This window comes from Polypterus senegalus, chromosome 11 (assembly GCF_016835505.1).
Source record: "Polypterus senegalus isolate Bchr_013 chromosome 11, ASM1683550v1, whole genome shotgun sequence".
Taxonomy (NCBI): Eukaryota; Metazoa; Chordata; class Cladistia; order Polypteriformes; family Polypteridae; genus Polypterus; species Polypterus senegalus.
Window position 1 is genome coordinate 109850554 of NC_053164.1, and position 14433 is coordinate 109864986.

At 37.4% G+C, this 14433-nt stretch overlaps 1 protein-coding gene across 2 annotated transcripts in view; it reads right to left on the reverse strand.

Moving 5' to 3' along the window:
- The window catches only part of braf (B-Raf proto-oncogene, serine/threonine kinase), a 350871-nt gene that overhangs the window by 59381 nt on the left and 277057 nt on the right, over positions 1 to 14433 (reverse strand). For both annotated transcript variants that reach the window (XM_039769464.1, XM_039769465.1), the window contains exons 14-16: positions 7937 to 7983; positions 7445 to 7563; positions 4502 to 4633 (exon numbers count right to left, since the gene is read on the reverse strand). In XM_039769464.1, coding sequence (XP_039625398.1) covers positions 4502 to 4633; positions 7445 to 7563; positions 7937 to 7983 — 298 coding nt within the window. The remainder of the gene's footprint in view (positions 1 to 4501; positions 4634 to 7444; positions 7564 to 7936; positions 7984 to 14433) is intronic.

Sequence of the window (14433 nt, forward strand, 5' to 3'; positions counted from 1 at the left end):
TCATCAATAAGGACTGTGTGGAGAGAGTTTCAGACTTCTGCTTCTTGGTAGTCACCATTAGGGAGGACTTGACCTGGGGAACACACACTGCTGAGGTAGTGAAGAAGGCCCAAAAGAGACTCTACTTCCTGCTGGTGCTCAGAAAGAACAACATCCCTGAGAAACTGCTGATGTCCTTTTACCGCTGCACAGTAGAGAGCATTCTGGTCTACTGTCTCTGTGCGTGGTTCTCCAGCTGCACAGTAGCATAGAAGAAAGAGCTCCACAGGGTCATTAAGGTCGCCCAGCGGATAGACGGTTGTCCTCTCCCCTCACTAGAAGAACTACATAGTTCCTGTTGCCTCAGGAACGTCAAGAAAATTCTTCAGGAACTGTCACACCGAGGATATGCATTGTTTGAACGCCTGCTTTCAGGCAGACGTTTCAGATCCATAAAGTCTAAGATACATAAGACTGAGAAACAGTTTCCATCCTTCATCCATCACCATACTGAATGCTGCGAAGTGGTCAATCTGATTGAGTGCACCTTCATTCTAAGTTAACATTAGATAAGGGACAAGTGCAATATAATGTATGTATGTATGAGTGGAAAACATTGTTCTGCTGCTATGGACAATTTTGAATACTTATGTTATTCCCTTATTTTAGTTGTAACTTGAGTAATTGTGTTTTGTTTTTGATTTTTTTTTGCACTGGAAAATTGTACCTAAAAATGTAGTTGTACAATGTCTCATTGCTACAATGACAATTAAGATTTTGATTTGATTGATTTAATTTAAGGCATTAAATATTCCTTTCTCTGCCCCAAGCCCACCAAATCATAAGAAGGCATGTTTAATATGGTAATAAAGATGTTTTGTGTGTGTTGTTTTTTTTTAAATTTTGTACACATTTTTTTAATGTTTTAGCAGTAGTGTGGTTTGATAGGTAATAAAAATAGGAAAGGCTGAAATTTCTATATCACTAATTTGCAAGAAGTATATACAGCTCATAACATTAATTTTACGTGTGGCAGAGAAGCAGGATTTTCTCCCAGGATAAAACAAATGTGGAGATTTCAGTGTAGGAATGTGATCATCAGAGACTACCTGAATTATCTTAACATATAAACATACTATATTTATTCACTTAGTTTTCTGTCTATTAATGAAAATAAACACTGCTTAAAGTTAATATTAAAAAAAACATTATTATGAATTAGTGAATACAAAACTATTATTAAATAAAACCTGTCAACTTAAGATTACTACTTAGAATTTCTGTAAAGCACCATTTGTCCTGTTGTTTTGATACTGCCTCACTTAACAGATTAAGACTTTGCTAATACTTATGCCTGTACATTAATCCAGAATTTGTCATTTAATGGGATGGCGAGAATAACTGGAGACTTGATGCCATTTGCTCCCATACTATCCAAAAATGTGGTTTTAGTTGTTACAGTAAGGAACATTAGTTTGATCATAAAAACATAACAAATTACACTAATGTACTGTTTGTTGATTCAAATTCAGCAATTAAGAATTTTGCTTTACCAGCCTTGAAATTGTGCACTTCTGTTAACACTTTATCAGGGCTCTGTATGGTGCTGTATTAAAAAACTATTGTTCTGGACATCATTTCGACTCTGTCATTTATATAGGCAATACTACAAGTTAAAATGATTACAACTGATAGCTGATTGTACACATTAGCATACTCTAAAATTGGTCAAAAATTGAATATTTATGATTTTTGAATTATTTCCATAAATTGTCAAAAACTTTATGTTGAAATTGAAGTGGGATTTTAATTCTTCTTAATGTGTTACTGCAACTATTTCAGGTTCTCACTTCCCTCTCCCTCTCTGTGCCTTCTCTCAAGTGTACCACTACCAACCTTTTGTGTTTCCTCAAGTACCACCTTGTATGTAGCTCCTTGTATACCACAATGTGTGACCACTGGTCTATATCAAAGGAATTTGCACCACACATAGTAAAATGAAAATTTGTCTAAAATGAAAATAAAACAGGATGCAGGGAGAAACAGGCATCAACACCTGGCAAATACTCAAGATAAAAAAAAATTGCCATGTTCTTCCTCTATTTACATGGAAAAGATATATGGATCACATGACCCTGAGTGTCATATGGATTCAAATTAGAGCTGCTCTCATACAGGGCTTGGTTTTTCCACTACTTTTGCCATTACTGGACCCAAAAGATGATTAACCTTAAAGAGATGGTGTATTTAACAAATATATCAGTGGTGACCTACAAAGCTGAATATCAAATGATTAATCAGCAGAAGTCAAAGAGTATACTGTTGATCAGAGATGAATACTCCATTTGGGAAGAGGTCATCAGTGGAGTCTCTCAGGGTCTATCCTAGGACCACTACCTTTTCTATTTTACATTAATGGCATAGATTCTGGTGTAGTTAGTAAACCTATGAAATTCGCAGATGATACTAAAATTGCAGGGATAGCAGATATTGAGAAGGCATTAAAACATAATTAAAAAAAGACAGAACTTGACATGCATTTGGGATATGTACAAAAGTACAAAGTGCTACCTGTGGGCAAAACATCAAGATTGTAAATACTATCCTACAGGAAGCAACATCAGAAACGTATTCAAGGGTTTAAATTGACACAGTACTCTTATAGTCTAAGCAATCAGTAGAAGCAATTAAAAGGCAAATAAAAAAAACAAAAAAACAAACATAAATCAAGGGAAGCTATGCTTAGAGTATACAGTCATATTAAAATGTTTTGAGGACCCCTCTCAGCCTGCATAATAATTTACTTTTAACAAAAAAGATAATAGTGGTATGCCTTTCATTTCCCAGGAACATCTGAGTACTGGGGTGTTTTCCAAACAAAGATTTTTAGTGTAGCAGCATTTAGTTGTATGAAATTAAATCAAAAGTGAAAAACTGACTGTGCAAAAATATGGATACCCTTGTAATTTTAATGATTTGAATGCATGTAACTGCTCAATACTGATTACTTGCAACACCAAACTGGTTGGATTAGCTCGTTAAGACGAACTTAGACAGGTGTGTCTAATCATAAGAAAAGGTATTTATGGTGGTCAATTGCAAGTTGTGCTTCCCTTTTACTCTCCTCTGAAGAGTGACAGCATGGGGTCCTCAAAGCAAGTCTCAAAAGATCAAAAAAACAAAGATTGTTCAGTATCATGGTTTAGGGGAAGGCTACAAAAAGCTATCTCAGAGGTTTAAACTGTCAGTTTCAACTGTACGGAATGTAATCAGGAAATGGAAGGCCACAGGCACAGTTGCTGTTAAACCCAGGTCTGGCAGACCAAGAAGAATACAGGAGCGGCATATGTACAGGATTGTAAGAATGGAAACAGACAGCCCACAGATCACCTCCAAAGACCTGCAAGAACACCTTGCTGCAGATGTTGCATCTTTGCATGGCGGAAGAAGAACACCGCATTTCAAGAAAAACACCTACCTGCTACCTACTGTCAAATTTGGTGGAGGCTCCATCATGCTGTGGGGCTGTGTGGCTAGTTCAGGGACTGGGGGCCTTTTTAATGTGAAGATGGGTCGGATATTCCAACAAGACAATGACCCAAAACACAGTTCGAAATCTACAAAGGCATTCATGCAGAGGGAGAAAGTACAATGGAATGTACTGGAATGGCCGTCACAGTCGCCTGACTTGAATATCATCGAAAATCAATGGGATGATTTGAAGCAGACTGTCCATGCTCGGCAGCCATCAAATTTAACTGAACTGGAGAGATTTTTTATGGAAGAATGGTCAAAAATACCTCCAATCTATAATCCAGACACTCATTAAAGGTTATCGGTGGTGTCTAGAGGCTGTTATATTTGCAAAAGGAGGCTCAACTAAGTACTGATGTAATATCTCTGTTGGGGTGTCCAAATTTATGCACCTGTCCAATTTTGTTATGATGAATATTTTCTGTTAATCCAATAAACCTAATGTCACTGCTGAAATACTACTGTTTCCATAAGGCATGTCATATATTAAAAGGAAGTTGCTACTTTGAAAGCTCAGCCAATGATAAACAAAAATCCAAAGAATTAAGAGGAGTTCTCAAACTTTTTCATATGACTGTATAATGTACTACTGAGACTGCATCTGGAGAACTGTGTGCAATTCTGGTCACTATGCTACAAAAATGGCATAGGAGCACTTGAAACTGTACAAAATACAGCAGCCAAGTGCATCCCAGGACTTGAGGAGATGTCCATCTCCAAAAAACTCAGAGAATTAAATAAACCTGTTTCGTTCTGAGCAACAGAGGCTGCATAGGCAGATAATCCAAGTCTTAAGAAATCATCAGCATAAGAAATCAAATGGAGAGATGCAACTCAAGATTCACTTGTGTTTACTTACTACAAATGCTGTAATGTGATATAAAAAAGTCAACAACTACTATAGCAATATGATTCCTTTAGAACTATTTTGAGGAATTTATAAATAAATAATGTATATTCATTAACCCTACTAGCTATTTATACTCACCTGGTCTCTATTGTTGATATTGGAATAAGGTAGTTGTCCTGTCATGAGTTCATAAAGCACAATTCCAAAGGCGTAGACATCAGACTGGAAGCTGTAAGGATTCTTATCCTGCATGCGTATTACTTCTGGGGCCTATACAATGGTAGAAGGGATTTTTTTTTAAATAATAAAAGCTATAGAATATTATTTCATCATGTAACAGAATGAGGATATCAATAACAGTATTCACTACTAGCCTTTTTTTCACTATTACCTAGATTCTAATGTATCCTCCCCTTTCCCTTCTGTGTTATCAGATCACAGATCAATGGAAAATCATTTCTGGTTTATAGCATAATGCAAAATACAAGGCATCCTGGGTGGTCTAATTAACTCTGAGGGCTCTCTAAAGGCCTTGAAACTAAAAGGGGCAGGGGTTCCAAAAATTAATTTAAAAACATATTATAGTGTTATAAATCATTCACCACCAATTAGTGTTGCCAAGTTCAGGAAGCTCTTCGCAGAAAAGACTGGAAGACAGCTGTCTGTCAATGTTTCACAGATAGGGCATGGAGAGATGCTTGAGAAGCAATAGCATGTTCAGCAATGATGAAATGAGTACATTTTAAGCCCACACAAGTGTTTCTGCTGGCCTACAAAAGGCATCACCTCTATAATAATTAAGAGTGTGATGATGATTACTGATACTTTCGGTGCTCAGGTAAGAATTAGCATGAAGTTAGCTGCATGTTATTTTTCATTCACATTTGTTGTCTTGTTGTTTCAGTGGCCCAAAGAATGGTGAAGTTAAGTCATTAATCTGATTAGGCTCTTAAGGTACAATATTGGTATTTATTGCTGTTCATGCCTGTTATTGAGATGAACCTGTGGCAGTGCTACTGAGAGGACTCCAATTCCCAGCAGTCAGAAGGAAAGGGTAGGGGCAGGTAGTAGCCTTGATTGATAGCCATTTTAAAGAGAATTAACTTTCAGAGGGAAAGGAACAGAGTGTAGTTGCAGCAGTCTTTCATACGCTACATGTTAAGTGTGCATATGTTGCAAAAAGTATCTGCTCTGCATGATGCTGCTCAGAAGTAAAAGGATGTCGTTTTGTTTACAGAGTCTGCATGAAAGTAAAATGTGATTTGTCTACTTAAGGTTTTAAGAAGTGACAGCATTCCCCATAACTAATTCAGTATGTATTACATAGAACCAATGTTAAGTTTTTGCAACAATGAAAAGAAAACTTTAAAATAGGGGAAAAAGTAGACACACACAATAGTGGCTTTCTAGGGGATTACAAACTTTTGCTTATTTAGTCCTGACATGTTTCTTGAGAAAGTTATATCGTTCTGTACATTCTTGAATATAGAAATAAATGTGTGCTTTCATCTGACCAGTCTATTATAGGCCCATATCAGGATTATTTCTTTATGGTTAAAATGCACAGGTATACCCTAAAACCATACAAACATAGGTCCAGTTGCTGTTTTCAATTTACATTAACATGGGCTCTAAACAGTGCTAAATAAAGTGTGATGTACTTCAACTCTGTGTGTTTTTTTTATTTTAAGGAACCACTATTGCCAAGATTTAGCAAACACTGGCTTATGAAAAACATTTTCACATTCTATGTGCAACAGCAGGTGACAAAATGTTAGTGGAAAAAATCACCCATTTGGTAGTAATTACTGAAATTTATTTTTCATATTTAAGTCTGTTTAAAAGGAAAAAGCAATATTTTTCTATTACTACAAATATGAAACATTTGGATTCAAATTACTGGCCCAAACAAAAATAACGAATTCATCTCTAACTAGGTGATTTTTGCATTAATTAATTTGCTCCTGGTTTAATCTTTAACACTCAAAGCTCAAGCTGTTGACTAAACTCATAATTCACAGAAGTATCTTTCTAAACGTATATGTCAAATTCTGTGAATTTCTAAGAAGTGGTTATTTCCATGAGATGATGCCCCAATTTAACACAAACTATACAACTACAGTATAGAGACACATGCACTGCAATTATTTTTAAAGAGATTTCTACTAAGGTAAAAAAGTAGAAACAGTACAGCATTGTTTATTATTGAAGTGGCGTCCTTGTTAATTTATGGCATTAGACTTTATCAGTGAAATACAGCCACACTTATTAATGCTGAACATCCACATTGACTCACAGAAATTGTCACAGTACATTTAACACAAGAGTATTTTTAGAAATAAGTTGGTTACATGTACGCAGAATATAACTATTTTTTTAGGCACATTTTAACTATCGTAGAAATAGTAAGGTCTCTTTTATTACTGAAGCCTTACACTTATATATGTATGAAAAATGGACTTTATTAGTGAAATGCAGTTACATATGACTAATTAATGCTCAGCTTTCATATCCTATTTAACACACACACATTTATCCACTAAACAAATATTTTAGCCTAGGGGACGCAGTGAACAGCATATATTTGAGACAGCCGAGTGCCAAAAATTTGTACTTCACACCTACAGTCACATGCTCTAGAATGACATCACAGGGTGTGGTGGCTGGAGCAGCCAAGGAGGGATCTGCCACGGGAGGAATGCAGCCAGACCCTTTTCCATTAAACAGGTTTCATTAATTGTTGTCTTTAGTTACTGCTGTAATAAAAACATTGCAAACATAAACTAAGCAGCAAGGCTAATACATTTTGCCCAAATGTTTAAAGTGAAGAACAGCAAGTGTGGCAATGAGTAGTACAGGATTACAGACTGAAAAAACAAGGCAAGATTGAGCAGAGCAGATGTTAAATAATAGCCATAAAAGCACAGTGAGTTTGGGTAAAAAATTCACAGAATGGAATGAACCAAAACAATTATGAAAGTGTACTTTAGCATACAATAAGATCCGCTCCTCTCAAGTGTTTTGCTTAGGAATTTAAAAGTAATTATGAAACAAATAGGAAATAAAGTAGGAAATACATACCATCCAAAGAATAGATCCTGATAACTGCTCAAACTGGTGTGATCCACTCCATCTAGACTTCACAGTTGCCAATCCAAAATCACCTATCTTTACTGTAAGGTCTTCATGCAAGAAAATATCTTTGTAAGATAAGTTAAGGAAAGACTGAATTTTTTTTTTTAGACTTAAACATTCGTCTATTCATTAATTTTTATTCAAATGTCACAGGGAGCTAGAGCATATTCTGACTACTCTGCATGCAAGACATGAATCACCCTGTTCATTGCTGGGCACACTCACACATACAGCCAGACCGTCCCAGTTAAGATTTTCTTTCCAACCTAAAGTAGTAACTTGTCCTACATGCAGATGATTCTGATTATGTGCAATTATTGTGAAGTCACTGTTTAAATATTTATTGTTTTGTAGATATCTATGAAAGCAAATCAAATTCACTACACTGCCTTACTTGGAACCAATGTGTAAAAACACCTCATGGTATTAAAAGGATACTGTTGCTTTTAAGATCTCTGTGGATGATAGATTTAGCGTGCAAATAGCTAAAAGAAAAAATACTGGATTAGAGTTGTGTTGGTGAAAATGAAAGTATAATTCTATGTTTACAATGATGATAGAAACACTATACATAAATACATGATGAATATGCTTTCAGAATTTCTGAAAAAACAACATATTCACATTTACTTTCTGTTTTGTCCAAGTGAAGAATGTACAACTGAATTAGCAAAAATAAATTAAGGAACCTAAAAGTAGAATAATTCATCATTCAACAAAAAAATAACATGAAAACCTTTAGCTTTCAGCTTCAATTAAGAAAACACTTCTGTCCTACCTTTGAACTGCTATAAACTATATTATTGTTTAAGAATAAAAAAAGGACAAAACAAAAAAAGATTACTATATGAATTGGTCTGAATTAGCTGCCATCTGTACTGTACCACAGTGTTTTTTATATAATTTTTTATTTAATACTGCATTTTATCTTCTCAATCACATACAGGATAACAAATGGCTGTTAATATTTAGTTTATTACCATGTCTTTCTACATTCCCGTTTAGGCTTTTTTTTTTAATTTATTTTTATTTTTGTCTTTATTATATACAGCTCTTGTGTTAATAATGCAGACAGATACTCATCAAAAAAGTCTAAATCACATGTTCCTTTGTTAGGGATTCATGACTTTGTTTGGAGTGACATAACCAACATTTCCATAACAAAATGAAAATAGTTATAACTTCTATGAGCAATTTAGCATAGTTTTTACAAGTATTCCATCCATTTGTCAAGAGGATTGGGCACACTAAGAGGCAGAAATTAATCTGATAAGCACTTTTTTGATGATTTGAGAGGAACTCAGACTAAAATGACAAAATCATATGCATACATGGAATACTATGCAAACCACAGACCATTATAGGATCTGAACTTTAGATTCTGCCGTTTTGGGAGATTTACATAAAATGCTACAAAGTGTAATCCATTTATCTTGTGAAGGAGCAAAAAAATGTTAAAGATCCAGTTTGTAGTAGGACACATTTAGGGTCTCTGTCAATGTACGGTTTTGCTTTAATTAATAGCAGTGCACAAAGCCTCTGGATGAGTGTAGGTATATGTTATAGCATGATGGAGTAGCTCCAAGGTGTTGATGGGGTGATCAGTTGATCAGGCATTCAAGTGTAAATGCATGCAGTGCAGCTAACTGCCTCATAAGTGCTCTGTAATCCATAACCGTAATCAGCACACCTGCACCCCTATTAGTATAGAAAGGAGTCTGAGAGGGATACCAAAAAAGGAGAAACATCAAGAAGACTGAAGGTTAAAATGAAAATGAAAAGTAGACAAAGGAGGAATGTCAAGATAGGGAACTGTATGGAGAGGTTGTCAGGAATAGCCCCAAAAAGAATGAGTAGACAGTGCTTAAAGAGGTAGGGGCGATCCTGCTGAGCACCCTAGGAGCAGGAACAACCAACTGCTCCAAATGTTCTCCGCTGACATGGGGGAATGACGAGTGGAAAAGGAACAGGACTCAGAGTCTCCAAAGATGCCGAAAGAGGGCAGTGAGGGACACTAGCCAGATGTGGGATGACTATGCCTGTCGGTGGACGTCTCCTGTTGCAGAGAAGACCTGAAAGGTAAGCTGCAGGGATAACTGTTTTATAAAAGAGCACAAAGGCTTATAATGGTTTTCAAGGGACAGATCCTGTATATTTTAGCCTGTGCGGATTTATTTCTTTAATGTTTTAACCTCCGCAGACAATTATATGGATTATTTATTGATTTATTTATTTGAAGATTTTGCACTACAATATGGAGAATTTGGATTGAATTAAAGCACCAAGCATCTTGCACTAATCTTGTTGTTTGTGTCATCATTGCTCATGTCATCCTTAGACATGACTATTGGAACACCCAGGCCATTACAATGTTTTTACAAGTCAGTACAAAAACTCATGTTACAGATTAGAATATTCTAAATGAATCCACAGTTTTACAAACAAAGCCTATGTAAAAATTAAGCACTAATTCACAAAGACAGACTGAAAAAGTGGCAATTTAAAGCAATTGCAGGTTAAAGGCCTTGTTTAACACTAGAATCCCTGAAGCCTATGAAAAAAGTCATAATGCCGGGCCACCTTAAATTCCTTCACAACCCTTCATCAGCATCTTTGTTTTGCAAATGTGTCAATCAGCGCAAGCAGCCTGCTATCCCATCCCCTCCGCCGACGCAGCTGAAGTCGTACACAAAGTTCTCCCAGCTCAAGTCTGTTTATTTGGGAGTTAGGTGTTTGGAATTGTAGAGTAAAAAACATATCGTTATTTGGAATACATACATTTCACGTATGTTCCATGTCTACAACTGGGTAAATGTAGGATGACAGGAAATGCGAGGCAAGAAATGTTGAACACATAACTAAAACAAATTTTTTTTCATGTTATAGTAATAATTGACAAAATGTTGACGTGAAGTGTATAATGTGTAAAGACTTAAGTCCAAATATCAAATAAATACTTTTACAAAAGGTATTACGAAACAAGTGCCCCTTTATTTAGGAATATAACCAAAGACAAAGAAATTATTCAATTTACATATTGCTCTTAATATTTAAAAACCAAAGCCCATTTATCGATTGCATGGCTGGTTTAGAGATAAGAACGTAAGAACGGCTGCTTTTAAATCAAGAGGTTTGATCCCATGTCTTTCTTGTATGTTCCATTTTGACTAGTGAGCTGCTATTATTATCTATACTAATAAAAGGCAAAGCCCTCACTCACTCACTGACTCATCACTAATTCTCCAACTTCCCGTGTAGGTAGAAGGCTGAAATTTGGCAGGCTCATTCCTTACAGCTTACTTACAAAAGTTGGGCAGGTTTCATTTCGAAATTCTACGCCTAATGGTCATAACTGGAAGGTATTTTTCTCCATTAACTGTAATGGAGTTGAGCTCGAAAGCCGTGGGGGGCGGAGTTTCGTGTGACATCATCACGCCTCCCACGTAATCACGTGAACTGACTGTCAATGCAGTACGTAGAAAACAAGGAAGAGCTCCAAAAAGCGCTGAAGAAAACATGCATTATATAATTGAGAAGGCAGCGAAACAATAAGAAGCGAGCGAGTGACATATACAACCATATTCATGAGTGCTGCTACTTCGGAAACAAAGAACGGTGTAAACCTAAAGTTTAAATTAAGTTCATAGACAGGCTGCCGCTGGTGTTTGTCATGCCCACGGCTAATGCGGGATACAAGTTTAATGAGAGGACACAGGATATAAATGAGAGTTTTGATCACTTTGTAACTAAGTTAAAATTGCAGGTGAAGGGCTGTGCTTATGCAAATTCCGAGAGACTGTGTTTGTGGGGGATTGACAGTTAAGGCGGGTGGGGGAGTCACGTCATCCTCTCCCCTCCCATTCACCTCATTTCACTCTGAGCTGAGCTCCGCAGCTAACGCAGTCTTACGGAAGTGACTTTGTGACGCTGCCACCAAATACTCACAGAAAAATCCACAAGTTAATACACACACTGTCTCTAGAGTTTCTCCACACTGAATCCTCCAGGCACTTCTTACAAAAGGTTACATTGACAATCGTGTTACGTTATTTTTAAAATGTTTCCTTTTCTTAGCACAAGCACAGCTGAGAAGCTTCGATGCATGTGCTCCATAACGCGTTAAAAAATAATGCATTTAATCACACTTTGCATTCCAAGCAAAGGGGAACTTCTGTCAATGCATGATTTCCTGGTACACCGATTACATTAATCAGCGCTTCCCGATTCATTTTACCCTCGCACCCCCTTGGTTTGAGAAGAAGTATGAAAAAATATGAGGTTAACACAGAAAAACAGACCACCAATTGAAGCTTTATGAATAATTGATACTTTATTCGCCATGAATAATTGTTTTGGTAAAGCCATACTCAGTGTAATCCTCCTTCCATTTTATAATTTTTCCGCCACTAGCCATGATTAAATGAACGGTAAAAAAGTAAGAGCGAAGCGAGGGTGACTTATTCAGGCAGGCAGGCGACAGCTCAATAGCTCGAATTTGGATATAAGTAGGTTCTATTTAGTCGCCAGAAATATCTTTGGTAGGAATGGAAGTTGAATTTAGTCTTTAAATTTCTATTGTGAAGAAATGATGACTAAATTTAACTATATAAAGTCAAAACTTGTAAATATAAAGTCATTCCAGAATATATAAAGTCAAAACTTGATTATATAAAGTCACTGTCGGAATAAATAAAGTCAGCGCTGGAATATCCATCCATTTCCCAACCCGTAGAATCTAACCACAGGGTCACGGGGGTCTGCTGGAGTCAATCCCAGCCAACACTGGGAGCAAGGCAGGAACCAATCCTGGGCAGGGCACATGCATCATTTTCAAAACATTAACCGAACAGTGTTTTTTTTATTTATTTTTCTGAATATGTTTTTGTTAACTTAGCTCAGTTCAGAGTCGTTTCAATCAATAGATTTTGACTTTTACTTTATATATTCAGGAATGACTTTATAAATTCTGACGCTGACTTTATATATTCAGGTTTTGACTTTATATATTCCAGAGCTGACTTTATATATTCAAGTTTTGACTTTATATATTCTGATGCCGACTTTATATATTCAGAAAATCAATGTACGCGTATTTGCTTGTTTGGCACCCCATAGTATATGTGTGTGTGTATATATGTGTGTGTATATATGTAAACATGTATGTATATATATATGCCAGCAACACTCATGACAATGACAAAACAATTACATTGTCAATCATGTTACGTTATTATTAAAATGATTCCTTTTCTTTTTACTCCCGTATGCTGGTATTTTGCTATATCTATATATATCTATATCTATATATATCTATATCTATAAAGATAAAAAATAAGATTAAATTGAGACAACTTGAGAGAAAATGGCGTTATAAACCGTCGGTGCCTTCTGTGATCCTGGGAAATGTAAACTCACTACCAAATAAGATCGATGAACTGGCTGTGCTGGTGAAAAATGTCAGAACCTACAGAGAATGCAGCTTGCTGTGTTTTAGTGAAACGTGGCTAACGCCTATCATCCCAGATGCTAACGTGGAGCTACCCGGGTTTAGCACAGTTAGAGCGGACAGAGACGCAAGTACCTGTGGAAAGAAGAAAGGAGGAGGACTCGCTCTCTATGTCAATACAAAGTGGTGCAACTCAGGACATGTAAACGTTAAAATCTCCACTTGCTGCAGGGACATCGAACTGTTGGCCGTAAGTCTGCGCCCCTATTACTTGCCCAGAGAGTTTGGACACGTGATTGCTGTTATTGTTTACATCCCCTCAAGCTTAACGCGAGATGGCGAGTGACATCATCCATTCCGCAGTTGCTAAGTTACAAACGCAGCACCCTGAGGCACTTGTGCTAATCGCTGGAGACTTTAACCATGTAACGCTGGATAAAACATTACCTGCCTTCTCCCAGTATGTGGATTGTAACACTCGGGGAAACAGGACTATTGACCTACTATATGCAAACGTTAAAGACGCATACAGCGCCACCCCACTGCCTGCGCTTGGGAAAGCAGATCATAACCTGGTTCTGCTTCAGCCTCAATACAAACCAAGAGTGAGGGCGCTACCTACAACCACACGCTCATTCAGGAAGTGGTCCCCTGAGGCAGAGCAGACTCTGAGAGACTGCTTTGGAACTACAGACTGGGATATATTGCTGGGTCACATAGTGAGAACATTGAAGAGGCTGTTGAATGCACAACTGATTACATCAACTTCTGTATGGACATTGTAGTTCCAGTAAGAACAGTATGCTGCTATGCTAACAACAAGCCATGGATTACAAGTGACATCAAGGGCCTTTTGAACCAGAAGAAAAGGGCTTTTAAAGGTGGTGATAAGCATGAGCTGAAGTGCGTGCAGAAGGAACTCCGAGTCCAGCTCAGGGCGAAAGAGCAGTACAGGAGAAAGCTGGAGCAGAAGTTGCAGAACAACAGTATGAAGGAAGTGTGGGATGGGATGAAGATTATCACTGGCTGCAGCTCAAGCGGGTGCCGCCATCGAGACAGACGTGGAGAAGCAAACCAAATGAACAACTTCTTTAATAGGTTTGATCACAGTAACCCACTCTCACCTCGAGTACTGCATCCTCCAACCATCCTTCTGCTGATACCAGCATAGGTGAGACATCCCCACCCACAATTACAGCAGCCCAGGTGAGCAGAGAGCTGAAAAGACTTTGTGCCAGCAAAGCAGCGGGTCCAGATGGTGTATCGCCACGATTGCTGAAGGCCTGTGCGTTGGAACTGGGGAGTCCTCTACAGCGCATCTTCAACCTGAGCCTGGAACAGGGAGAGTCCCAGGCTTTGGAAAACATCTTGTATCACTCCTGTCCCAAAGGTATCACGTCCTAGTGAGCTGAATGACTTCCGCCTGTTGCTCTGACGTCACATCTGATGAAGACCATGGAGGCTGCTGCTTCACCACCTGAGGCCACAG